General features: G+C 37.1%; 3 protein-coding genes across 3 annotated transcripts in view; all 3 read left to right on the top strand.

Annotated features, from left to right (window-relative positions):
* Window positions 1–8,594, top strand: part of LOC146168935 (uncharacterized) — a 93,879-nt gene extending 85,285 nt beyond the window's left edge. Inside the window, exons 43-55 of the mRNA XM_083386313.1 lie at window positions 192–327; window positions 569–718; window positions 892–1,035; window positions 2,399–2,485; window positions 2,937–3,109; window positions 3,406–3,543; window positions 5,143–5,273; window positions 5,756–5,840; window positions 6,148–6,241; window positions 6,534–6,677; window positions 6,951–7,096; window positions 7,593–7,678; window positions 8,247–8,594. Of these exons, the coding sequence (XP_083242439.1) occupies window positions 192–327; window positions 569–718; window positions 892–1,035; window positions 2,399–2,485; window positions 2,937–3,109; window positions 3,406–3,543; window positions 5,143–5,273; window positions 5,756–5,840; window positions 6,148–6,241; window positions 6,534–6,677; window positions 6,951–7,096; window positions 7,593–7,678; window positions 8,247–8,430 (1,698 nt within the window). The 3' untranslated portion in view covers window positions 8,431–8,594. The remainder of the gene's footprint in view (window positions 1–191; window positions 328–568; window positions 719–891; window positions 1,036–2,398; window positions 2,486–2,936; window positions 3,110–3,405; window positions 3,544–5,142; window positions 5,274–5,755; window positions 5,841–6,147; window positions 6,242–6,533; window positions 6,678–6,950; window positions 7,097–7,592; window positions 7,679–8,246) is intronic.
* A 1,562-nt stretch (window positions 8,595–10,156) lies between these two features.
* Window positions 10,157–14,074, top strand: LOC146168934 (CD9 antigen-like). Its single transcript, XM_083389214.1, has 8 exons — window positions 10,157–10,270; window positions 10,704–10,803; window positions 11,471–11,568; window positions 11,708–11,782; window positions 12,202–12,294; window positions 12,747–12,905; window positions 13,456–13,539; window positions 13,874–14,074. The coding sequence occupies exons 1-8, from the start codon at window positions 10,211–10,213 to the stop codon at window positions 13,937–13,939; spliced, it is 735 nt and encodes a 244-aa protein (XP_083245340.1). The 5' UTR covers window positions 10,157–10,210; the 3' UTR covers window positions 13,940–14,074.
* Window positions 14,075–16,713: 2,639 nt separating this feature from the next.
* Window positions 16,714–20,800, top strand: LOC146168933 (uncharacterized). Its single transcript, XM_083390447.1, has 6 exons — window positions 16,714–16,858; window positions 17,355–17,474; window positions 18,669–18,725; window positions 19,114–19,212; window positions 19,438–19,596; window positions 20,403–20,800. The coding sequence occupies exons 1-6, from the start codon at window positions 16,805–16,807 to the stop codon at window positions 20,463–20,465; spliced, it is 552 nt and encodes a 183-aa protein (XP_083246573.1). The 5' UTR covers window positions 16,714–16,804; the 3' UTR covers window positions 20,466–20,800.
* Window positions 20,801–25,884: the final 5,084 nt, after the last annotated feature.

Here is a 25,884-nt window from a genome sequence, read left to right as displayed (position 1 = left end):
CCCCCATTGTTTGTAGATAATATTGGTTTGGAGTTAGCGCCAACGTTTAACAGGCTAAACGTATGAACAACCAACCACAATACGGCGCAACGGAGCATGTTATTTAGGGATTTGTTAAAAAAAGTTAAAAGACTGTCTTACCCTGATTAGGCGTTTATTTTACAGTAATATGGACAATTGTTTTTTATCAGTTTTCTAGTTTGGATACGACGCTAACCGCGACCGGACTAGATCCTGGCAGTAAATACCTGATCGCTCTGCATTCTGTGAGGAACAATGTTTTAGGCAGGCCTCAAAACATTATTGGCGAAACCCAGCAACGCTTCGGTGAGAGATTATTATTTAAGCCCCCCTCCCCCAATTCAGTATCAGGACTTTCTTGTATGTAAAATCGTACTGAAGTATTTCTTTAAACATTGTATATACCTACCTATTTGCATACCTTTCTTAACTAAACCAACTTTTTAGAAGTGACGAAACTCGTTTATTTAACGATCCTAAAGTTTTGAGAAAATATTTTACAGATTTTTTTGTTTTATTTAGTTAAAATATTAGTTTTAAATTTTAGCGCCCCGTCCAATTCCGCGCCCGACGGTCCAATCGAGCACCGAAGCCGTCACTAGTACAACGACCACAGCATCCCCATTGGAAACACAAGACCCAAATGCCATAGACGTGCTGACACCACCTGGAGGAATAAGTCATGGAGACTCTGCAGGTGGAATTTATAAGCAATTTTCTACTAAGACAGAACCTCACAGGCTCAGCTAAGCGTCTGTTAAACAAGGCGATATTGTGACTAGAGTCTAAAAATGTATTGAATGTAGTAAAAATCTTTCTGACGAATGTATTTTATCCTAATCACACTGTGGTTATTTTTATTCGTTGAAGACCTGTATTGCGATTTCGAGAGCGACGACCTGTGCAACTTCCTCAATGACGACACAGACGACTTTCAGTGGTTACGCTCCAACGGCTCGACTCCGTCTTCCGACACTGGACCCAGTAGTGACCACACGCTAGGAACTGACCAAGGTAATGTGCAGTGGGTACAATTTTTAAGAAGTCAAACTGTTAAATAAAACAAACGTAAACAAACAACCGTTTCACTTCTAGTCGGACTAGTGAAAGTTAAAAAATGCAAATTGGTATACGTATTCGCTATGTTGCCACTATTACATTTTTCTATTATTGATTTAACGCAGCGGTTCCCAAACTAGGGTCCCCGGCCAAATAGGATCCGTACAGCAGTTTCAGAGGGTCCGAAAGGAGAATTAGTCTTTTAAGTTTTTAAACATTAGTCAATGTTTAAAACATTATCTGTCATCTTTATTGTCTTTAGTTATGCTTTATTATTCGATCATATAGTGTGTCTTATCATGTCTATTGTGACATCATCTAGCATCTATTATGCTGTACTACCTGCTATCAGCGAATCGTTCGCATTAGTTAGAACAGGGTGGTCCAAACCCAGTTGCAATTTCAGCCAGATTGATCTGGTTAATTAAACTATTTTGCGCGAAATGATAACGTCTTTGTAATTTAACGATTGGGGAGTATGCAACATCTCTTTTACGCGAACATTCTACGCTTATAAAATGCTGTCTTCTAATTAAAATTTTTGTCAAATACGCAAATTTTTAGCGCTTCGCGCACACCATTTTTTCCAGTCTCATAACATTCGATTTTATTTGCGCACAAGTCCGACGACAGAAGCAAGTTCCTGGAGCGTATCTGTCTTTCGATATTACTTTGTGACGTTATCTTTAAACATTTCATGCCTCAACCAAACGAAAAACGTTGATCCGCTCCTGGTACGCATTTAGCCTACTTTATGTGGCCCGCAAAGAATATGCAAGAAATATTGTGGCCCGCGATGCAGTCAACCGTGGACCACCCTGAGTTAAAGGTTGTTACATTAGAAAGAATCGTGGCTGCACTAGTGTACTACAAGAAATATGGGTCAACTGACCCTTGAAACTTTATGGGGCCGCGAAATATCAAAATAATTGCAACGGGTCCGCCAGGCATAATTTTTAGAAAAGTTTGGGAACCGCTGATTTAACGTCAATCAGGTGGTATAGTCTTACGACTGAAGAAAACCTTTTGTCGTGACTCCAATTACAACAAGTAACAAACGGTTTTAAGGAATAACACTTAATTACTCAATATTGGACACTGGGAAAAATTTACATCAAAATCTACGAGAAGTTAACAAAAGTCATGCGCACTTGCACTAGGTTAACTGAAGTGAGAGATTCCGAGAAAATTTAATCAGGATGTCCGAACAGAATGTTATTTAACAAAGTAGTATGAGACAAAGAAAACAACGTTATCGGTGACATTACAGAATTTTTATACCTATTCACTATGTTGCCACTATTACATTTCTTTTCAGGCAATTACATGTTCATTGAAGCCTCCCGGCCCAGACAACCGGGTCATTCGGCACGACTTCTTTCGCCTCTATTGGAACCAACGACGGGTAACAATGCTAAAATTTACAATCAATTTTCGTTTTAGTCCTAGTCATACAAAGCAAGGACGCAAATAAAACTGGACGGCTGTGTAGTGATAAATCAGTTTAAACACGAGCTGATGCCATTTGCGTATCCATGTGCATTTTAACGGATTTATGTCAACTCAACCTGTCGAAATCAATTTTCGATGTTAAAAGTCCTTAAGCAGTGGTTCTCAACCTTACAACTCTTTGTGTACGGCTATAAATCGAATTAAAGCTTCCTTACGTTGTGTAGAGTTCGTGTGTGTTGTTCCAGTCCCGTTTATTGTTACATTCTAATGAATTTCCTACGTAAAAATCCTGTAGGGGTGCCGCAATCTATTTATTATTTCTAAATGGTGCCGCTAGCCATAAAAGGCTGAGAACACTGTCCTAAAGCGTAAATTATACAAACTGGAAAATTACCTTACCACAGGGCAATGTTTGGAGTTCTTCTATCACATGTACGGGGTGGGAACAGGAGACCTTAAGGTCCACGTTGAGGCTGCTGGCGCCACCACCCGGACCCAATTCTGGGGCGAAACGGGGAACCACCAAAATCAGTGGAAACGCGGCAAAACAACGATCGTTTCCGATCAACCATTTAGGGTGAGCCGCTCATTTAAAAATACAGTGTATATGGTTGATGATATATCTTACAGCAAAACGGATGCGGAGTTTTAGCTAAAAAATACTTCTCCGCCATTTTAACCATGCCTTATTTGAGTAGTCCCATAAATAGTGGCTAAAGTAAATTTATATAAACGTCTTTGTATGATTTAAACTACCAAGTCACGGTTACTTTTGTCGTATCTTGATCGCAGTATTATAAACCCTAGTTTCTGGTCTCTAGCCATCAGCTATTCGTACGGAAATTTTGGTATCTTTCTTTCCTCTATATGCAGCTCGTATTCGAGGCTATTCGAGGAACAGACTATCACAGCGACACAGCCTTTGATGATGTCGTTTTACGGCCTGGTGCCTGTCCGAAACCCATGCTGCAGTGTGGCTTTGAACAAAATGACATTTGCGGTTTTACGCAGGTAACGGTGCCACCTTGATTACACGTCGGTGTAGTTGCATTTCGTTAGGCTCATCTGTATGGTTTTATTTATTTAAGGGCGTAAACCGAGTTTGTGTTTCTGTAACATGTAATTCTTATTACGGTTCGATTTGTTCCTTTTTTCCAGTGGGCCATACGCATTAAACAAGGAATAGAAAATCCCAGTCCGTATTAATAAAGACAACAAAATAAAACATTGCTGTGTAAAAGTCCATTTAAAATTTATTCGATTAACTAAATTTTACCTTGGTACTCAAAGCTAACAAAAATACAAACTATGTTTTAAATCGCTTTCAACTAAATGAGTAATCAATTGTGCAATTGTTCTTCCGTCAAAATTGTATTAAAGTGCCAACGTTTCGACCTATTCGGGGAATATCCTCTAGGGCAAAGGTGGGCAAACTACGGCCCGCGACAATTTTCTGTGCGGCCCGCCAAAGTCTGAAGCAATAATATAAAAAATAATATTAAAATTGCTTAAATAGTTTAATTACATATATTGTAGCCCGGCCGGCTTCGCGGTCAATAAAACAATTGTCAATTTCTCGCCCGCAGTGTCGTATGTGCCGTACGATAAATGTGTGCTTCAGGTTTTAATTTGCTAAACAGTCAAATACGTCACAATCAAAATTTCTGAGTTCGGCCTGTCGCATCACAAGGTTTATCTTAGGATTAGCAGCTATAGTTGTCTAGCATTTTGTTAATTTATGAGTGATGTACTTAGTTTCAAATAGTTTTGTGCGCGTACTCAGTGGCGTAACCAGCCGAAAATTTTGGGTTTTTGTTTAGCTTTTGCCATTATATTAACTGCCATAACGAACACTAATAACAATGCTAGCAAACCGTTTCGAGCAGCAACTGACTGATTCTTAACGAAATATTTAAAAACCATTCAAAGAGCAAAATTGACTAAAAGTAGTATAACTACATTAATGTATAGCAAACGTATGATTAACTACATCGTTTATGACGCAACAGTGCATGACAATTAAATAAGAGGCATGCCCGTGATCGACTGTTGTGGACTTGTGGTACTGCTCATAAATGCTACAAAAAAAAACAAAAACAAAAAAGAACAAGATGTTGCGAGTAAAACATTTATAACATTTTTTTTTGGGGGGGGGGGGGGCGGGCATAGGTAAAATTCACCCATATAATAAAGCTGCTCAAAACATTATAAAAATCGAAAATGTGGCTTGTATTCAAATAAATAAAACTCCGTTTCTAAAATTAATGAAAAGCTCGTGTTTTTACTATTTTACATTTCATGCTTTGCCTTATAATCTCAATTATACTATGGTGCGGCTCTCGAGACAAACAGTTCGCCCACCCCTGCTCTAGGGCAATATAATTGGAAGAACAACTGTACAATTGCAACAATGCCTGGCAGCAACAGCATATTAAATGAGTAATATCTCCTGTAAGCGAGAAAATGTAACTCCACAGTTACCATTCATTTGTCATCTGTTTTTGGTGGACATTGATTTATACACTAGTGACTATAGGAAAGTCTAATGTGATTCGGAGTTTGGCTTTCGCTGCTTTGAAGAGTTCCTTGTTCATTATGCCTCTTTTTCAGGACACCGATGACGACTTTGACTGGGTGCGCGGTAGTGGAGCAACTTCCTCAGCTGATACAGGTCCCATTACCGATCACACCTTTTCAAACGCCGCTGGCAATTATATCTACCTGGAGGCGTCCAACCCCAGGTAAGTTATTGTCTGATGGGGACCTTTTGTCAGATGTCTGTACTTGGGATAGAACAGTCCTTGTGCGCAGGTCGCTAAAGCTATCCGGGGTGAGGTAAAGGTGTAATTTTCGCATTTAGAAACCTTAAATATGCTTAGCAAACAGAAAAAGGGGCACGTCGTAATGTAAAGACCCGGGAGTATGTCCTTAGTGTACCGGATTTGTGAACTCATGCGTTTCTCGTGTTAGTTTGCTCTGAAGAATCATGTCTAGCAAAAAATCAAAATGGCATACCTCTATTATAAACGACAAGATGATTGCCTTATTTTGCGTTTTATAACATACGATTGTTTGACTGATTAATCAGATATAAGTATAACGTTTGAAACAGCTTGATTGGAAAATGCCTCACTCTAAAAGCGCCTTGTAGCTGTAGTCGACCCGAGCCCTTTATGTTTTATGAGAACAAATAAAAACCTTTGTGCCCTGTTGATTCCTTTAGGCTTCCAGGCGATGTTACTCGCATTTCCTCACCTACAATGAAACCAACAATGGCCCAATGTTTGCAGTTCTACTATCACATGCACGTGAGTATGACTAATAATATCTCTTCGTACCAGGCTAAAAAGTATACGCCTTCGGTTAATAGTTACGGCAATAGCAAAGTTTAGCGGATAACGTTGTAAACATAGTATGTAACACACTTATTTTGCAAAGGCAATTGGTTTCTTTCACAAACCCTATTCTAGAATCCTGGTACAGTTTTGAAGTATTTTCTGAACCATTAATAAAATCTTGAATTGTGCCGTTGTTTTATGTATATCCGCTTTCATGTTTACACAACTTGGCTTGGGAGGTCTTTTTCTTGCTATTAAACTTTTTTCTATGCGACAGGGTGTTGACATTGACAGTTTCAAGGTCTATCTCAGACGTGATTCGAATCCAACAGACCTTGGTGTTGCCATTTGGAGCAGGACAGGGCCACAAGGTAAAGTCAAATAACCAACAATGGTAATTCTTCTAAAAAAATCGGCGTCATTTTTAAAATAAAACGTCTATTAAGTTGGTATTTGTGATATCTTTGTTTTTGTAAAAGAAGTCATAAATGTGCTTCACAACACACTAAGTAAAACTATATATATAACTGTGCGCCGACTATATTATGGGTGCCTCGGGGCAAAAAAGTAGGTCGGACAAATTGCTTTAGACTTTCGAAACAAACTATTCGACCAAGGGTCAAAATATCGATACTTTTAAACGGTAACAAACGCGTTTTCCAGGGAACGATTGGATCCTGGGAAGAACCACCATCGTCTCCACCTCTCCCTTCCAAATCGTGTTTCAGGCAAGTCGCGGTAGCGATTACCATGGTGATATTGCGCTAGATGACGTCACTGTCACCAATGGTAACTGTGATCAACCAGGTGAGTGGTTCCGACAAAATAAGCTATACTTAAAATTATGCCTGGTCGAGTGAATATTTAATCAATATGAGTCAATGAGATTTGTATTGCTTTACTTACCCCCTATACCGGGCCCCAACCCAAACCACTCAAGAATAAGTTTCCACAAATTAAGAATATCAATTAGATATTTCAAAGCTATACGTCTCATTTCTGAACTAATAGCATTTACAAATAGAATCGCCGATATGCTATTTCTTTTTACGATTCACTACTTGCGTTTCTCTGTTTTAGTTTGCTCCGTTGGGTCGAGATTCGGTGACTTGTGCTACAAAGTCCAGGAGGAAGGCCTTAATTACAATGATGCGAGCAGCAACTGCAAGGCGAACGGGGGCATCCTCGCCGCGGTTAAGACGCAAGAGCAACAGGACTTTCTTGCTGTAATATATTCCATATAGCCTAAATCTGTAGAACTATAGACCTGACGATGAATAGATAAAAATTGATCTTAAATTAAGTTCGTTCGCTGTTCGCTCTTTATGGAGATAAATTACTTTATAGCTTATATTTTGGCAATGGGACCGGAGCCGATACCCTAATATCGCTACTCGTCCGATACTATGTTGGTATCTGTGCCGATTCAATGCCAGATTTAATATCGCAATTCCAGCCATATTTTGTATAAGTTGCAGTCATTTCTACCCTGAAAGGAATATATTTATAAAAAAACGTAATTAACATAGTAAAAATGCCTTGGAACGTTTTTATTATATCTATTTCGCTTACATGAGTTTAGTAATGACGTTATTAGACATTGGATCGGATGTGTTGCTATTTTAATTATATTGGGTATCGGTATCGGAATAAAAAGTCAAGTATCGCACATTCCAATATCAATAAATGTATATGCACTGCTGGAAATTTCCTTTTTTTTAGGATCTTGTGAGTGGTTACGGCAATCAATGGACCTTGTTCTGGATTGGTTTAGATGACCTTGGAGTCGAAGGAAGATTTGTGTTCAGGTATGGACTGCTATAAAGTGATTCTAAAGGGAAATGTGTTCTAAAAAGCTATATCTATCGTATGTTTGGCTACAATATTTGCTTGTGGATAACAGCAAATCAATGAATCGGTACTGGTTACCTGTACAGTTACATATGAAAAGATAGTTACGCATTTTTACAAATGGGACATTTTTTCACTGTTCACGTAAATTATAGCGATGTCACTATGTTTAACTAAACGTCTGGTGTCGATTAACATGCGATCAAAATAATACTGATTTTAAAAGTAGCCTATCACTCCAGATAAGAAAGGTAATGGCATTTTACGTTGATAACAAAAATGATATACATAAAGCAACACTCAAAACGTAGTCATTAATATTACTAGTAAATAAATCAATATTTTTAAACAGATATCTCTTAATCTTTAAAGTTATTCACTGACACAAAAAATCTATAAAACCTTCTGCTCCAATACCGGTTTTGTTTTACAAACAAAAAACAACATCAAATAATTACTAAAATATCAGGACCAGTATTACTTACACCAGTGCTATCTGATAACCTAATGCAAATTATTGTCCAGTGATGGTCAGCCGCTAGCCAAAAGTGGACAGTCGTTTGTTGGTTGGGCACCAAGCGAGCCAAACGATGCGCTAGGCGACGAAGATTGCGTCACAATGGAATACCAGTCGAAGAATCGGAGATGGAATGATGTTCCCTGTAATCGCGAGCAGTGGTTCATCTGTCAATTCGCTGTCACTCTTTGAATGTGAAAGTTCTCGAACGAATTGCGGTTTTTTCGCAAGTAAACAAAAAGCCTACCGTGCTGCCAGCAGGTCGTCGCTTGCCGTTTAACTTTGAAATCCTTGTATATAAACCCTCCATTGCCTCAAGCCTCTATTCCACTGCAACTATCATTTTGTTTCGCATCGCACTGTATCCTACCTGTTCCGAATTAGTCTCAAGCGAACGTTTCGATTTACAACGCCGCGGCGCATTTGTATTCGCACTGAAAATCAACAGCATTTATAATGTATTTAGTGATTGTGATTCTCGCCGGTATTTTCTTAAGTTTTGTACAAATAAATAGCAACAATAGCTCGATTGTATAGTTTTTGGGGGTTTGTGAATCGTACAATTCCACGAACAGCGATAAATTGCCACGATATATTGCACAAGGGGATTTAGTTCAAAACACAGATTATAGTGTGGTATTTAATTGTTCGGCTCGAAGTAAAAATTGCACAAAGCCGGGTGTAAAGCGCCGCTTTTCCTAATCCCAAAGACGCAATCTTGTGACCATATCACAGCGCAGTCATGCTAATCGCATTTGTTAGGAGTCGTTTGCGGCCATTCTTCCTAAACTGTAGTCTGCGCTATATAATCGATGCCGTCTCGTCAGCAAGCACCAGACCGACGGCGATTTCGACAGAAACAGCTTGAAGCAAATAAACCTTTTATCGTCGACGACGCACAGAGAGAAGTTCGATCATTTCGCCAGGACTATTTGATCAATTAAGCCACGCTTCGAACGTAGCTTATGTGAACTGCGTTTCAAGCGATAGGTAACCGTAACCAGTAGCGCTCGATTGTGGCTCTGGGCAACTGCACGCATAAGCCAGTGAAGGAAATCGCACTCTTTCAGGCAGGCAAATAGGTGTACAGGCAGACTAAGCAAGCAGAAATGGTTTTTGATAAAAGGAAGTTCTTGACATTAGCGCACGTTCGGGGTAATATATAAACGCTGCGGTAAATAGGTTGTCAAACTGTCTTCCTTTATCAGACTAGGTCTATTGCTAACAGCAAGTGTACTTCGCTCTTAGTATGAAACGAGAGTTGTCTGCCTAATGTTGAGTTACGTTAAAAGACGTGGAAAGCGTCCGCTTAGTTTCAGTCAAAATGTGGCCCCGAGGTATTTAGGTTGTTCTGATTAGTTTTTAGTTATGTGTGTTTATCATTTTTTAAGTCCGATAGAAATGCTTATAAACTTTAACGCTATAAGTTATGAAAAGTATGTCAAAAGATCGATAGTAATTTCCTTGCGTAGACCACCTTTATTTCGGTGGTGTCATTTCCTGCAGACAGAATAAAATCAAGCCACAACCCTACTAAATAAACCAAATTAAGACGTTTTATTTAATGTTTTTCTAGTAACATTTAGGTCGTAAACAAGACGAAAACAACGGCTAGTTATTCGTAAATCATTTACTTGGTGTTCTTAGGACTGATGGGTAGGATCGAATTTATTGTATGGATTTGTTTGTTTAGAACGTATTGAATACAATTTGTCTATCTTGAACTAGTTTTTTTACTGTTTAAACCAGGACGTTTAAACGAGTTTTATGGAAGTGTATTGCCACACCTACAGTATAGTTAGCGGCAGCCTACAATGTATGTTTTTAGTGACCAACCCAAAGTGGTATAGCTTTCTTTTGTACTATATTTCAAAATTGTATCCTAGGACTATAGTCTTACGCTGTTATTGGCATTTGCAGGTTATATCATTTAGCTTATATCCTGAAAAACGTTTAATCCAATAACAGGAAAATGGGTTGCGGACATGATGTCATGAAGTATCTTTTATTTTTGTTTAATGTACTCTTTTGGGTGAGTTCTACCAACACACCAAGGTGCTTTAGCTAAGCGTATTTATTCACAATCTATCAACATGACTATGCATATTATCACGCTGGAAATACGAATGACGTATATTTTCAGAGAATTTCTGTGGAAACACGTATTTCAAAATGAGTCTTTGTATGCGGAGGCGTGACGGTATTATTAACATCGTACAACACTCTGTATTACTTCGTACACAACTCTGTAATAACTGGTTAAAGACCTATTTCTCAACATATCCTTCTACATAAAAATATTTACCAAATTTTAATGTGACATATTAAAATTGATTGTTGTTTCCCTGCTTTGTTTTTTTATGCAGGCGATATATTTTTTACCTTTAAGGTTTGATTTCTTTAATGTTTTTGCACCAATGTAACTCAAAGCAATTCAACCATTTTAACCATGATTTTTTATGTAGATTGCTGGCGGAGCGCTACTGGGAATTGGTATTTACTTGATTGCAGCCAACAACATTGAAGCTGTGGTTGACATTGCTGGTTTATCGTTTTACTACTCGGGTAATTGCTTTAAACTTGTCTAGAAGTGTTTTCGGTGGTGCGCAGCGATTAAGTATAGGTTGTGTAAGTAATCCATTTGAACAATGACTAGACTACGTTGCTAATTGGGCAAATGGTTGTTTTGCTTTTTGCATTCCACATATAGCTCTGAAATTGGGCCTTTTTTCCGTAGGCCTATTAGCCTGGGGTCTGTTATTTAAATTAACATGGCGGTCCTAGGACGAAAACTAGTTGACAGCATTATTTTACATACTGCAGACATATTGTTGAGTTCCGTTCTGATCTAATGTTAACAATGCCGAGATATTTGGCTATCGTTTGTTACCGCTTACACGCAAATTGCCATTCTAGATAAACTCATTGCGTTCTTTGCTAGAAACAAAGCTGTTTTTAAATATTTTGTGGTGTTCAAAAACAATAAACACGACATGACGCACAGCAACAAAAAACGAATAATGTGATCATAGCTATGTAACATTTGCTTCTTTTTTATTCACGTTCGACGAATTATTATTTACCAAGTTACGACCCAAAATACTTTTCTGTTATAACCCAACGCCTCTGCGGTTCTAGTTTTGTTATGCTCTTACATCACTTTAACTGAGCTCGATTAGTATACCTCCCCTATTACCGCCACAAATGAATACACATACAATTGACTTTTCAGGTTGTTATGTGTTGATCGCTGTTGGCAGCTTCATGTTTTTGGTCGGGTTCTGTGGATGCTGCGGCGCTATCAAGGAAAACAAATGCCTACTTGGAACAGTATGTATTATAGGCTAATTACTACGTAAACCTACTTTTCAATAGTAAACAATTTATAAAGCATTAACTTTTACAAGAAAAACGAAAGTGGATTTACCCATGTGAAATTTGTTCTAATGTTATGTTATGACTTTTATAGTACTTCGTCTTCTTGCTGGTTATTTTCGTAATTCAACTGGCAATTGGAATTTGGGCTCTTGTCTCCCAGCAAACAGTGAGTAACTTGGCTATAGGGTGGGCTTGAAGCGCAAGACGTGACACTAGTGCAGTAATAACTTTGCCAGCTTTCCTTGGTTATCTTAGGGAACCCTCGTTTTACTATGTACACAAATCTGTTAGTCACTCTTAGGCTTTACGAATGGCGTTAGGTTTACTTTGCAAACAGACCGTGACATATATACGCCCTTTTATTATACATTGGCACAGGTTTACGGCATAATAGGTCTGAAATAAAACTGAACATTTCTTTGGCATGGTAATTCCAACAGTTTGCTGATTGTGATGTGTTAGAGGCGCTCTGTTATATCACTAGATTCCTGTGCGTTGTAAAGAAGTTTTGTGAACACATGCTGTGGAAAACCTTGATTTTTGTATATCCTAAATCTAAACGTCATTACATGGTGAATTTTGCAGATCGAAAATCAAATAGAAGCGGAATTAAACAAAACGATTCCGATGAACTTTAGCGATGCTGCGTCTACCACTTTGGTTGCTATTCAAGAGAGCGTGAGTATACAGTACACTTTGCAGGCACAAAATTTGTGTGACCCGGAAATCTTGATTATATAGGGCAGTGCTTCCTAAACTTTTTACAGAATCACCTTGGTTAATGGGTTCAAATTACTGTTTGTCATAAAACGTGTTAAAATATTTTTTGCTAACGTTAACCCAATTTAAACTTTAAACGTTAATTAGTAAAGTGAAGAACTAAATAAGTGGAACGTGTAACTAAACTAAAGGCTAAAAATTCCTAATAAAAAAATAACTTAATACATTTTCGCTATCTTTTGTAGAGAGTAGAACTATTTTCTCGATGTTGTTTATGGATAAAAAATGCAGTGCAATAAAAATAATGAATTTTACCACTTTGAATACCTTACCGCAAGCCCATGTTTTCTATTAGTTTGTCAACCCGTGTGTTTCTGCCTAGTATCATGCAAACAAACTATTTGATACAGTTTAAATGCTGTGGACCCGTCAACGGCTGTCAAGATTGGTTTGCGAAAAATGCCACGGGGTGCGGTTGCACACGTACGGCAGACAACAACGCAACTTGTGGGGCTGTAGGAACAACAGGGTGCACTGCTGCCGATGGAGCAACACATATTTATACCGAGGTACGAACTGTTTGTATGTATCATTGTAAGTTCTTGATTTAACACCGTTTTTCTGCGTCAAAAATTCCAAGCCTTTTAGCCACCATGGAATCGGAAGGAAAAGGAAATTATATAATAAATTCGTTCCACAATGAAGTCAGCGCAGATGATATTAGTCGTAAAATATAATGGTATACTGATCGTGAACATAGTGCAAGCAATATTTAACGGACAATTGCGCGAAGCAAACCTATATGCTTCGTTACTTTAAAACAATGAAAAGATTGAAGGTCCCAATCATAAAACCAATGGTAAATTCGTTAGATTGCGAACCAGATTTTGATAAGCTATAAACAACGAAACACACAAGAGGCACAGTGCTTTATGCCCACAAATGAGCTATATAACCCAATTTTATCATCAAATATTTAATGAAAACGGGTTAGTCACAGTCAAGTCATTATCTTGAATGATTCAATTCTAAGTCAAGTCATTTCAAAACAGGTGACTTAATTGGAAAATATTTTATTTCGTTTGGTTTTCCTTCTTATTAATTTTGTGTGCATTTTAGGGTTGCTTTCCAGCAATTCTCGACTTCATCAACGACAATATTGCGATTATCGCTGGAGTGGGACTTGGAATTGGTCTCGCAGAGGTACGAAAATACCCTAATCGAAATTTTCTCAAAATGCTGGGCATTTTTGACTAATATATAATTTGTATGAGTGAAACACAGGGTGAGTTTTACACAAGCCCAATCGTTAGTTATGCTAAGTTGTAAACCAACTTTGGCTCAAGGTAGAAAAAATAGTGCCAATGAGCTATGAACATTTGATTTGCATTTCTTTACTCAGTTTTGCCAAAAAGGAATAATATTTTGTTGAGACCAACATTTGTTAAATGTGAATTCAGGTTTTTCAAAATGAAAAGATTTTTTCCACTTATATTGCATTTTGGCTCTTGTGAATATAACTGTTTGTCTTTTTTAGATCTTTGGCATGATCTTTGCCATCTGTTTGTGCAGAGGGGCATCAAAAGGCTACGAAACCTACTAGCAAGTTCACTGTTCTCGTTCAGCTGAACGACTTTCGGCAGCATCGATTTTAAAAAATCGAGGCTGAAATTTTGTAGGACTTATATGCCAGCAAATCTGACTTTTGTTTTTGCACAATAAAATACTGTACAATTTACACTGCTTCGTTTAGAGACTGATTAATATTGATTACATAATTACATTAGTGTTGCTCAACCCATTTTAGTGGCGACTTATAAATACTAAGGTTAAGTAAAACACCGTTGCTTCCCAATTATCGACCTAATTCTCTTCACTGACTTTTTTGGAAGCTTAATTTTGCTTATTCGGTTTTCTCCATTTCATCTTATTAAATTAAACCATATGAACTTCTGCAGTCGGCGAAATAACAAACTAAAACGCGTATACAATTTGACATCCACCCATGATTTGGGAAAGATCCTACAAACTGGATAGGATACTTATAAGCTAACAGAAGCACACTGACTCACACCACAGAAACAGAACAAAACAATGGAGCATAATGGTTGGAGGTTGCAGTAAGACGCAGTAGGAATATCAAAGCCCATATAGAAGTTGGTATCATTTTAAACGTTTCGAATAACTTATTCCTTTTTAACATAGTTAGAGGGCACTGATTTTAAGTATATAGATAGGCCTACTGATTACAACGGCAGAAACGACGAAAACAAAGGACTAACAGGATCGCCAACAATGGTGTTATTGGTTGTTTCTCGTCCCCTCTTAGCCTAGGTTGCTCGAAGTTGGTAGAGCGACGGTCCCGGTATGACCTGAGGTCGTGAGTTTGAACCTCGCCGCAGGCTAGTTGTTTTTTAGTCTATCTTGCTTCCATGCATCATTAAGCCCGTTTATATGCACGTTTAAGCCGGATTCGAATATTATTCGTTAATTCATTCTCTCTCGTTTTGGCGCTGGAATGAATTAAGTTCTCTCGTTTCCTAATCTGACAAAAGGAGTGGTTTTCAATCCGTTCTCCGCTTAATCTGTTCGTTTCGCTGACGGCCAGAATTGTTTGATGTTGAATGACCTGCTTTAACGCAGTAAACATCACGCCACTTTTGGGGCATTATGACGTAACACGAACGGCTAGTCGTAAACTAAACAAGTTTAGCGCATAAGGAAAGAACATTACACACACTCGTTAGAATCAGATACTAATTTGTGACATAGGCGCTGGTCTAGAATCCACAACATATAACATTATTTGTGTTAGGATGCGGGTTTGGGTAGGTTTAAATAGTAATAGTTGGCCCACCCTCACCCAAATATTGTACTTTGCTTTAATAATTGTCTCAACGCTGTGGTAGGATTCTAGGCCAGCGCCAAATACAGTTTTCATTAATGTTTGGTACATTTTATCACCTTCTTTTGTCCACTTTGCCTTGTATATAGCGTTGGCCAGCACAAACAAGCTTAACTTTCCTGCACTTACATTCTGTGTGCCAGGTAAACTGAAGCACTATACAGACAGTCAAAAACGTACTTAATCGGCAAACCTAACTCAAGTAATTCTTGGGTTTTTTTCAATGTTAGGTTAATAAAAACGAACAAGCAGCAATAAATTGCTACCGCAAGGAGTAGCCTAAGCCGAAAAATTGGTTGTGCGTTAGAGGTTTACTGGAATATTACGTAATAATGCATATCAGTGCAGTTTGTACACTCAAGCTGGCTTGGAATTTCGCGCCATGTAATTACGACGCTGGAACGGATTACTTTTCAAGCCGGCTTGAACCTTAATCTAATCTGCCTGAGAAAGGTGCATATAAACAGACATATTGATTGATTTGATCTGTTAAATGCTTCCGATGTGATACGTCACACACTACCAAGTTTTTGGTAGTTTAATCATTTTGGTTACGCTTATGAAAAGATATTTTTGCGTTTTGCGTTCTATTTTGGTAAGCCTATAGTTAGAAACTTTTACCGAGCTGAGTTTTTAAAAACGTTTAATTTACTTTAAGGAGAAAATGTAAATTCACGAGTGAAATACAAGAAAAATATCCATGGTTCAGAAATGGTAGAATTTGAATGGAAAGCAGAATGTTTAGTTTGCAACCTAGGTACATATATCTCAGTTTCATACAAAACTAACGCGGATATAAAATCACACATCAGTTCTGATAAACATAGTAAAAATGTGTAATGAAAAAAAGGTATATCTGACCCTTTTTGTTGAAATCGGATCAGCCAGAATGCGCCGTGCGTCTCATCGCACCATCAACAATTAAAATTTGGGTAACTTAAACTACATACCAAAACATTTTTCACGCAGTAAGCCATTGTTTTTCATCTTTTGAAGAACGTCACGTTTTGACATAACAATTTGCCGTCATTTCTGAGTTTTTTTAGGTCCCTGATCTGGACTTGACCAACGCAACCGCAGTGAATTTGTCAGGGATTTCGCGTTTCAAATTTGGCAACCCCATCGTTGAGTATATTTTCACAAATATCAGTACTCACAATAATATAGTAATTAAACCCGTTATATCAGACTGAATTTCACCGAATATCGTAAAATAAAATGAATCGCGATACGCCGATAACATTCGGTTCGAGTGTTGGTCACACGCGTTATGACGTCAAGTTGGGCAACACAGTGGGGTAAGATGGAAAAATACCTCCTAACCTCTACAGTTCTTTAGTGCGTTGACCTCGGTACTCGACCGTGTTGAATCCCATCTAAAATAATTATGGTTACAGATGAGACCTCAACCGAAACCCATTACGTTATTGAAAATAGGTGTTTCCCCTATCTCTCTCTCCCTCTCAGTCTCAACATCAACAATATCAATATCCATATCATGCAATTAATATAATTCTGTTATTGTTTGCGATTTTAACCTATGTTTTATAGTCGAAGACAAAAATGACTTCTGAAGAACAACAACAGGAGTTTTTACACAGTTTGCGAATAATTGGAGTAAGTTTTGTCTTAAAACTGAGGAATTGTATGGTCACTTATCTTTTTTTGCAAACAAATTTACCGTTTAAACGTCACGCCTTGAAAACCACTAAAGAGCCATTTGGCACGTTTGGGAAGAAATTCGGGCGATATTTTTGAAATTAAACTTAGTCTAATAAACGGTATTCTGAACAATGTTATCTGAATGGTACCATGGTAATCCCTTGCGGTACTGTAAGCACTTAACCCCTCTATTTCAACAAGGAAATTCGAATATTTATTTATAAACAACAAATTTAGATTTAAATATTTTAGATTGAAATGCACATGATTGAATTTTCTATAACATACCTTATCGTCTTAATTTACCTTATATCAAGGTCAAGCCAAACAAACCTGACCACTTTAAGCTTCACTAATAACACTATTTATGTTAAACTGGGTATTTTAATATTTCAAATGATTTATAAAAGCTTTTTGTGTTGTTTTAATATTCTTAAATGTTATGTTTTAGATTGTACTAATTGTGTTAAGTGGAATAACCATCATTCTTGCAATTGTGGCATGTGTTGTAAGCCATCATGATTGGTCACCTTTTACTCATATTGGAGCTGGAATTTGGGGAAGTTTATTTGTAAGTTTGCTTTTAAATGCATTTAACATGTAGTAATGGTATTCCGCTGTGTAAACCTTACTAGAAATGAGGGACTTACCTATTCCTAACATTTATGGACTATGTAAAAAGTAACATGTTTGTTAAGAGAACACTGGTTTAACTCATTGTGAAGTGATTAGTCTCTTCACCTCACAAATATATCCTACCCAAATAATGTTTAAAAATAGTAATAATTAGTGTCAAATTATGGAAGTCCTACAAAACATTGAATGTACTCTAAAAGAAAGCTCTGAACCCTGACAAATTGTGTTCAACCATGAAAAAGAAATACATTTTGGCACTTAAAAAATATTTCCTCTAGTTTAGGAGTTTTGCAACCTATAATAAAATGCTTAAAACTGCACGTTTTAACCAAAGCATCAGTTAAAATTACTGCCTGCCGAGACCTTTATGAGTTTGCTTGGTCCGCAACTGGTAAAGGCATGCCGACCCCTGCTCTAATTTCAGCAGTGGTTAATCACTACTGTACCTGCACTAAATAAATGGCCTAAAAATGACCTATATTGGAGATATAATTCATTGGTTTTCCAAAGTTATGCCCAGGGCTGCGGAGTCGGTTAAAAACAACCCGAGTCTGACTCCAGCCAAAAAAATACACCCGAGTCCGACTCCCGAGTCCCGAGTCCAACTCCGGCCAAATGTAAGATTTTGTCAAGTACCGATTCCAGCCGTGACTCTACAGCCTGTATTTTACCCATTTACGCAACTAAATTAAGGTGGATTTTCTGCAATCCACTCATATTGGTGTCATTATTGATCCAACCGCATTACATGGTTTAAAATATTTCACCATTTGCTATTACACTTTTACTACTTACATTTTTTTAAACTTGATACTGCGCATGCGCATGTCGGACTCGGAACTCGGGTAGTTTTATGCGGTCTTACTCGAGTCCCGAATCCGACTCCGGCAAAACAAACCGACTCCGCAGCCCTGGTTATGCTTCTCAAAAGTTTGAAAAAAATTACTTATTATTTTTTTAACATGTAAGTAACTCGATAAAAGTGTTAAGTGTGCTAAAGTTTGGTGACCACTAATTTAAAGTCAAACTTTTGTTATCACACAAATATACAATTAGTAGCTGTTATCTACATGTAATTTTTATAAAATTGAATTGTTAGATTTTGCTAATATATGTGAAAATTTTCTAGATTTGTGCAGTTGGAATTTTAACGTTGGTAAATGCAAGTTCTATATCAATATGTGCGGTAAGTTGTAAATGTACCAAAACTTTGTCAAATACTTGCACATTGTCTACCTTGCTGCAAAGTTTATAGTTTTCTGAGATTAACCAGCTAAGCTTGAATGGTACATATAACAAATTCCAAAATTTGAAAATGAAGTTGTTTGGTTTCAGAATTCTATTCAATATTTATACTAATTAAAGTGTTTATTAATCAAAACTTAAAATTGTGGTTCAAGTTGTTTAATATTATTAACATATCATGAAAAACAAGATTACCAAATCTGTTTTTATACACACTTCTACATCGCATCATAAGGAACATATTATTTAGGTAATATATTCTTGCCACCATCTATCTCTTGTATATTGGAAAAGCCTTGAAAAAAATTTTGAAAGTAATTTGCCTTTAGATGCCTTGGGTGTTTGGCAGTTCTATTTTCTCAAGCTGTATGGCACTGACTATTGTAACATTGGAAGTATGTGCAGGAATACACCACTCTAGATATGATGTAAGTGATTGACTCAGTGTATTTTATACAAAACTGATGCCTGTATACTTTATTTTAGCAAACTGTGGTATTTCTGAAAGATTGAGACATTTTTATTAAAATATAACAGTATAAACATATATTATTTTATTGAAATTAATATAAAAGAATTGTCTTTCAAATTATGTGTAAACTAGTTGCTTCAAAATATCATTACATGTTTTTTTTGCAATTTTATATTTATAGGTTGGTCAGAGTATTTTACATCTGTTTATTTTCATGGTTGCACTGCCACAGTTTGTTCTTTGTTTATACTTGTCAGTTATTTTTGGACGAATGGTATGCTCTGGCAAATATAGAATTTCTGTGGAAGAAAACTGTCCGTCGATATGCTGTTTTACGCAAGTAGGTTGATAAGATTTCTGTTTGTAGGTTGCACAGAACTTTCCAAATCCCAGGGATTTTTTACGAACCAGTGCATAGCTATTATCTACAAAACGTATACAGCAGGTTATGCAAACCGATTTTTCAATTTTGTATATTAGTTTTGAAACAAGCGTTAGCCATTTTTTTTGTCAGAATAAATTGTGTTGAATGGTAATGCGTGCTCGGTCGGGTATTAGAATGATGAAGGTTAGTAGCAATCTACTTTGGAGCTGTGTTTCGTAACTTGTTATCCGTCACGACGTACATGCAGATGCAAAGCGACCGCGGAGTTTTTGATAATACCCATATTACTTAGTTAAATTTTAGGGCGTTTTGACGCTCCAAGACATAAAGGGTGTCAAAATACGCTCTGCACACCCATATTCGCGCCTATGTCTACAGGATATACATAAATCAACTCAAAGATGTGGTCATAGTTAATAAATTATCTGTTTTAAACTTACCGTTTCTGTTTTTAACCGACTCGGACTCCGTAGCCCTGCGGGATGGATACGCCCCAAAAAACATCATCTTTTGTCATTTTATAGATTTCAGTTAGTTTTATGGCTAACCTCATACTGTATTTTAATGAATCTCTAGCATGGCAATACCTTTGGATACTATTTAGTAGATAGGCCTACTAATCAGGGTTTAAGATATGAATGCTGTTCCACTTTCTTAACTTTTACTTGATTGTATATGAATTTTCAGTGGGAAAAAAAATTTAATATTCAATTTTTTTATATGTTTGCAATAATTTATGTAATTTGTGTTATCTTTTAAAGGGAAACAAATACCCAGCAATCTACTATGGAGCTCTGAATACCAGAGAAGTTATTCAAGCTTGAGTGTATATTTTTCATGTGAACTAAATTTGAGTTTTAATGAACTTACGTTAACTTTTCGTATCAAAACATTTGCTAATGTAATTATTACTTAATTAATTGGTTTTATCTACCCCTAAGATGATTTTTTCTTTTCATGAACTCATATTTTGGTAATTTGAACTACCAACAGATCGATGTTCTTCGTCTCTTTTATGTTTGTAGTAATATTGGTGTTTTTGTGGATGCAGAATGTTTTACAAAATATAAATGTGTTACTCAATAATGTGTAACTTTTGATTTTGTGTTTTTATTTTTTTACTGTGTTCATTGTTATTCGTATAATAAACTTCCGTTTTGCAAAATGTTTGGGTTTGCAGGAGAAGTGTGTAAGTTTTTTGGGGATTTGCGCAAAAGATTCATAGCAATTTATAAGGCTCCATTTAAATGAAACATTTACGAACGACTTCGACAGTTAAGAGCAAATTTCTAAGATTATGTATTTGTGTCATCATATTTTGACGTAAATTTATAAATACGGCATCGACCTGCGCATCATAAGAATTTTTTTGCAGATTAGCATAAGCAGTCGTGCGGACAACACTTTCTTTGCATTTCACTAAACCAGAAATCACATTTAAACTATTCATCCTAACAAAGGTTACCAATTTAAATACGAAAGCATATCATATAACCAGTGACGTGCGGTGACGTTCCTAGATGGTGAGGCACTAATTTTTTCAAGCCAAGCTTTTCTTTAACAATCACAAAAACGGTATCGTACTAATAAAGATAAAAAAATTAGCGGCATGCTTTTGTGGGGCGCAGCCACAATGAAAAAATGTTTATAAAATGTTTAATGTTTACATTCTTTCATTGTGGCTGCGCCCCACACTTTCACGTTTATTACAAACTTGAAAATAAGAAACAGGGAAAGTATAAAAGGCGATATTTTAAGCACAGCCACCGGTAGCGTAGCCAGCCAAAAATTTAGGAAGGTGGGGTCTGGGCAAAAAATTTAAACTTTTGTTGTTTAGCTTTTGCCATTGTATGAACTGCGTATCGAACACAAATAAATACGCTAGCAAACCGTTTCGAGAAGCAACTTACTGAGTTTAAGCGCAATACTAAAAAATCATTCAGAGAGCAAAAACAAAATGACTAAAAACTAAAACTACATCAATAAGTAGCCTATAGCGCAGCGGTTCCCAAACTTTTCTAAAAATTTTGCCTGGCGGACCCGTTGCAATTATTTTGACATTTCGCGGCCCTATAAAATTTTAAAGGTCAGTTGACCCATATTTCTTGTAATACACTAGTGCAGTCACGATTCTTCCTAACGTAACAACCTTCTAACTCAGGGTGGTCCACGCTTGACTGCATCGCGGGCCACAATATTTCATGCATATTCTTTGCAGGCCACATAAAGTAGGCTAAATGCGTATCAGGAGCGGATCAACGTTTTTCGTTTGGTCGAGGCATGAAATGTTTAACGTCACAAAGTAGCATCGAAAGACAGATACGCTCCAGACACTTGCTTCTGTCGTCGAACTTGTGCGCAAATAAAATCGAATGTTAGGAGACTGGAAAAACTGGTGTGCGCGAAGCGCGAAAAATTTGCGTATTTGACAAAAATTTTAATTAGAAGACTGCATTTTATAAGCGTAGAATGTTCACGTAAAAGAGATGTTGCATACTTCCCAATCGCTAAATTAAAAACGTTATCATTTCGCGCAAAAAGGTTTAATTAACCAGATCAATTTGGCTAAAATTGCAACTGGGTTTGGACCAGCCTGTTCTAACTAATGCGAACGATTCGCTGATAGCAGGTAGTACAGCATAATAGATGCTTTATGATGTCACAATAGACATCAAAAAACACTCTATGATCGAATAATAAAGCAAAACTAAAGACAATAAAGATGACAGATAATGTTTAAAACATAGACAAATGTTTAAAAACTTAAAAGACTAATTCCCCTTGCGGACCCTCTGAAACTGCTGTACGGACCCCAGTTTGGGAACCGCTACTATAGCGAATTTAATAATAACTAAATCCTTTATGACGTAACAGTACATGACAATTGAAGTTCGGCATGCCTGCGATCGACTTTTGTGGTACTGCAAAACAAATATTATTTAGAGTACACAATATTTATAAATTTTTAGGGGGTCATGGCCTCTGTGGCCCCCTGGATGAGCCTATGACAGTCACATCCACTCATTTTTTTACCAATTTCTCTGAAAGTTGCGCGTTATTTTTTTGTCCAGTCGTCTGATGCAAACCATTTAAATGGGAAACAGATTTGCCTTTATTTATGACTCTAACTTTAGATTGATTGAAAGTGTAAATTTTCCTCCATTTTAGTTAAATTTAATACAAAAAACAATCCTTTACACTGCAAGAAGTCAATGTAGAAATTTTCCATAGCTGGGACGACCAAGAGCTAGCCAACCTACAAATCGATTTAAACCCTTATCCCCCATATCAGTGGCATCGTGTGTAGCATCGTTGGAAAGGTGTGATCAAGGTCTACCCCAATTTGTTGGTTAAACGGTTGGCAAGTGAAAATTTCACTTCATTTTGAGGGGATGCTACTGGGAGCAAAAATGGCGATTATATCGCATGGTTAATTATGAATATAAATATCGGTTATCGTCGATTTAAACCTTTATCCCCCATATCAGTGGCATCATGTGTAGTATCGTTGGAAAGGTGTGTTCAAGGTCTACCCCAATTTGTTGATTAAACGGTTGGCAAATGTTTTTATATTTTAATATTCGGCGAATATTAATATTCAATATTAATATTTTTTTAAATTTTTAATTTTTTTTTTTATATTCCTAAAATATAGACCTGTATTAGTGTGGTTGTAAAATATTTTTTTTCTAGGTGCTGAATAAATATGTTTATTTTGCCTTTGAAATTGTAGGATGAGATAGGGCGAGATTTTGTAGGTTGGCTAGCTCTTGGTCCTCTCTTCGCGTATTTCAACGATTTTGAACGCTTGATATAAATGACGCAACAGAAATTAGAAATAATAACGCTTTAGGTATAGAAGTGTAAAATTTGCGGGAGAAGGAGTATGGACTACAGGAATCCATTCAAATTAAAGCACCCAAAAACATGCAATATGTACTGAACTTTAGCAAATAATATATATTCTGTGATAAACATCTCTTTAATATACGTTTTGTTTTGCCAGATGTTGGCAGGTGAGGCACTGCCTTATCTGCCTCCCCTGACTGCACGTCCCTGTATATAACCAACTTAAGCGCATTTTGTATGTAAAATCTAGGAAAAGCGAAGAACAAAAGTTGCAAATTTCCACAAGAAGAGACCCGCTGCCACCACACTTATCTAAATAGGGAATTACCCGTAAACAAATTCTTTGTTATTTTTCAGCTGCTCAGCAAAAATATAAAATCTTCCGAGCGTGACTTCCTTAAACGATAAATTGGTAAACGACAACTGCTAGGAAAGCGTGAAACTTTCTTCCGTTGTAACAAACCATTGAATTGCACTATTGCTTTATTGTAATCTATATTTGCTCTCTCGATAATGACAATAGTGACGTAGCTTTTTCATATTATTTTGCATGCAGATTAGTTTAAAATAAAACAACGTTTATGGGTTTTACATTTAAACAGTTTATTTTGGAAGTCGATATGCAAGTGGAAGAGGCTATTTAATCAGAGAGTAAATAGTTCAAATCGATATATATATTTTTTCATCACTTATAACGCTAAGCCAATAGGCCAGGGGGCCCAACCAGTCAGACAACAAAAGCCACATTTCTTACTTGGTTACCTGCAAAAGGTGCATCTAAAATATACAGGATCGCAAGGACCGCAAGGATCACAAGGATCGCAAGGGTCGCTAGGATCGCTCGCAAGGGTCGCAAAGATCGCTCGCTAGGATCGCTCGCAAGGATCGCTCACAAGGATCGCAAGGATCGCTAGGATCGCTCGCAAAGATCGCAAGGATCGCTAGGATCGCTCGCAAAGATCGCAAGGATCGCGAGGATCGCTCGCTAGGATCGCGCGCAAGGATCGCAGGGATCGCTCGCTAGGATCGTAAGGTACACAAGGATCGCAAGGTACACAAGGTACACAAGGAAGGCATTTTTCAGTTTGTAGTTAGTCCAGTATTAATTGTGGTATGCGGTCGTATAAATAAAAAAAAACATTTCACCCAAGAAAATGTTGCAGATAATTGAAACGTTTGTAGCCTACTACTCAACGGCACACTTTTAGAAAATGTTGAAATATCCAAACTTTAGCTGAATGTGTAGTGCAATGTAGGTTTTGATATTATAAATATTGTTAGGTTTGTTTTTCATTACTATTGTTTGCAAACTATTTAATTAGCTAATAAATGTTAGCTAGGTGTGCTGAAATAAAAATATTGCCAAGTGATATAGGAATTCTCATATGAGGTAAAATAAGATCGTTCTTGCCTTAACCGTAGCCAGGACTGCGGAATCGGAGTCGGACACGTAAAACTACCCGAGTCCCGAAACCGACGTGCGCAGTACCAAATTGTGAAACTGATATGTCTACCAACTGTAAATTATAAAGGCGGAATAGTGCATATTTTCTTACCATGTATTTTGAGTGTATGGATTGTGGCTACACCCCTATGAATGAATTGCCGAAAATCGGGAACCTTTTTAGCTAAGTGAGCCATAAAAGTGAAATACACATGATTGTTTTTCCATGAGAGCCATATAATACTTTTTACATATAGGCTATATTATATGGTTGGAAAAAATACTAAATTGAGTAGGGCCGTTTATTTAGTTATCATTTAAAGCAGTGCTCCGCAACCTTTTTTTCACTTGCGGCACACCAACAGAGCTAAAAATATTCGGCATCACGCCTACGAAATATATGACAATCGACAATAGACAACAAAACCAAATATGCCGGGCTACCCAGAAAAAATAAGCGATTTCTGAATAAATGCGCCGCCTATAATTTGTCTTTTTACGTCCTATTATTTGCAAGTTTTGTGGTTTTACGCTTTTTCTAAAATATCCTAATACGGCCAAAGGAACACCAGCCATAGAACTGAAATTAGAACAACACCAACGTCAGAATAAAACAAATTTCGGAACTATAATACCTATCATAATAACGTCTAAATCAGAATAAGTCCTAAACCCGTCGGGATGTTAGTTAAAAAAATGTTTTGAAGTTCGCTCTCCGGCGATTGGACGTAACATAGGTTTATGTGGACGCACTCAATCCGACTATTTTGCTGCCGATAAAGGCTTACTACCCGAACAACCGTTTTTTTTAAACGCATTCGACATTTGGTTCCCAGCCAGAAGACCCGTTTGTTACTGCTATTTCAACGATGCTTGGCAGAAAAGTGGACACCTCTTCCTACCAGCGATCCTTGCGAACCTAGCGATCCTTGCGAGCGATCCTTGCGAGC

The sequence above is a fragment of the Ascidiella aspersa genome, chromosome 1 (genome assembly GCF_963924565.1).
Source record: "Ascidiella aspersa chromosome 1, kaAscAspe10.2, whole genome shotgun sequence".
NCBI classification, from domain to species: Eukaryota; Metazoa; Chordata; class Ascidiacea; order Phlebobranchia; family Ascidiidae; genus Ascidiella; species Ascidiella aspersa.
The sequence above is the reverse complement of the archived record's forward strand: the minus strand, read 5'-3'. Positions and strand labels throughout refer to the sequence as shown.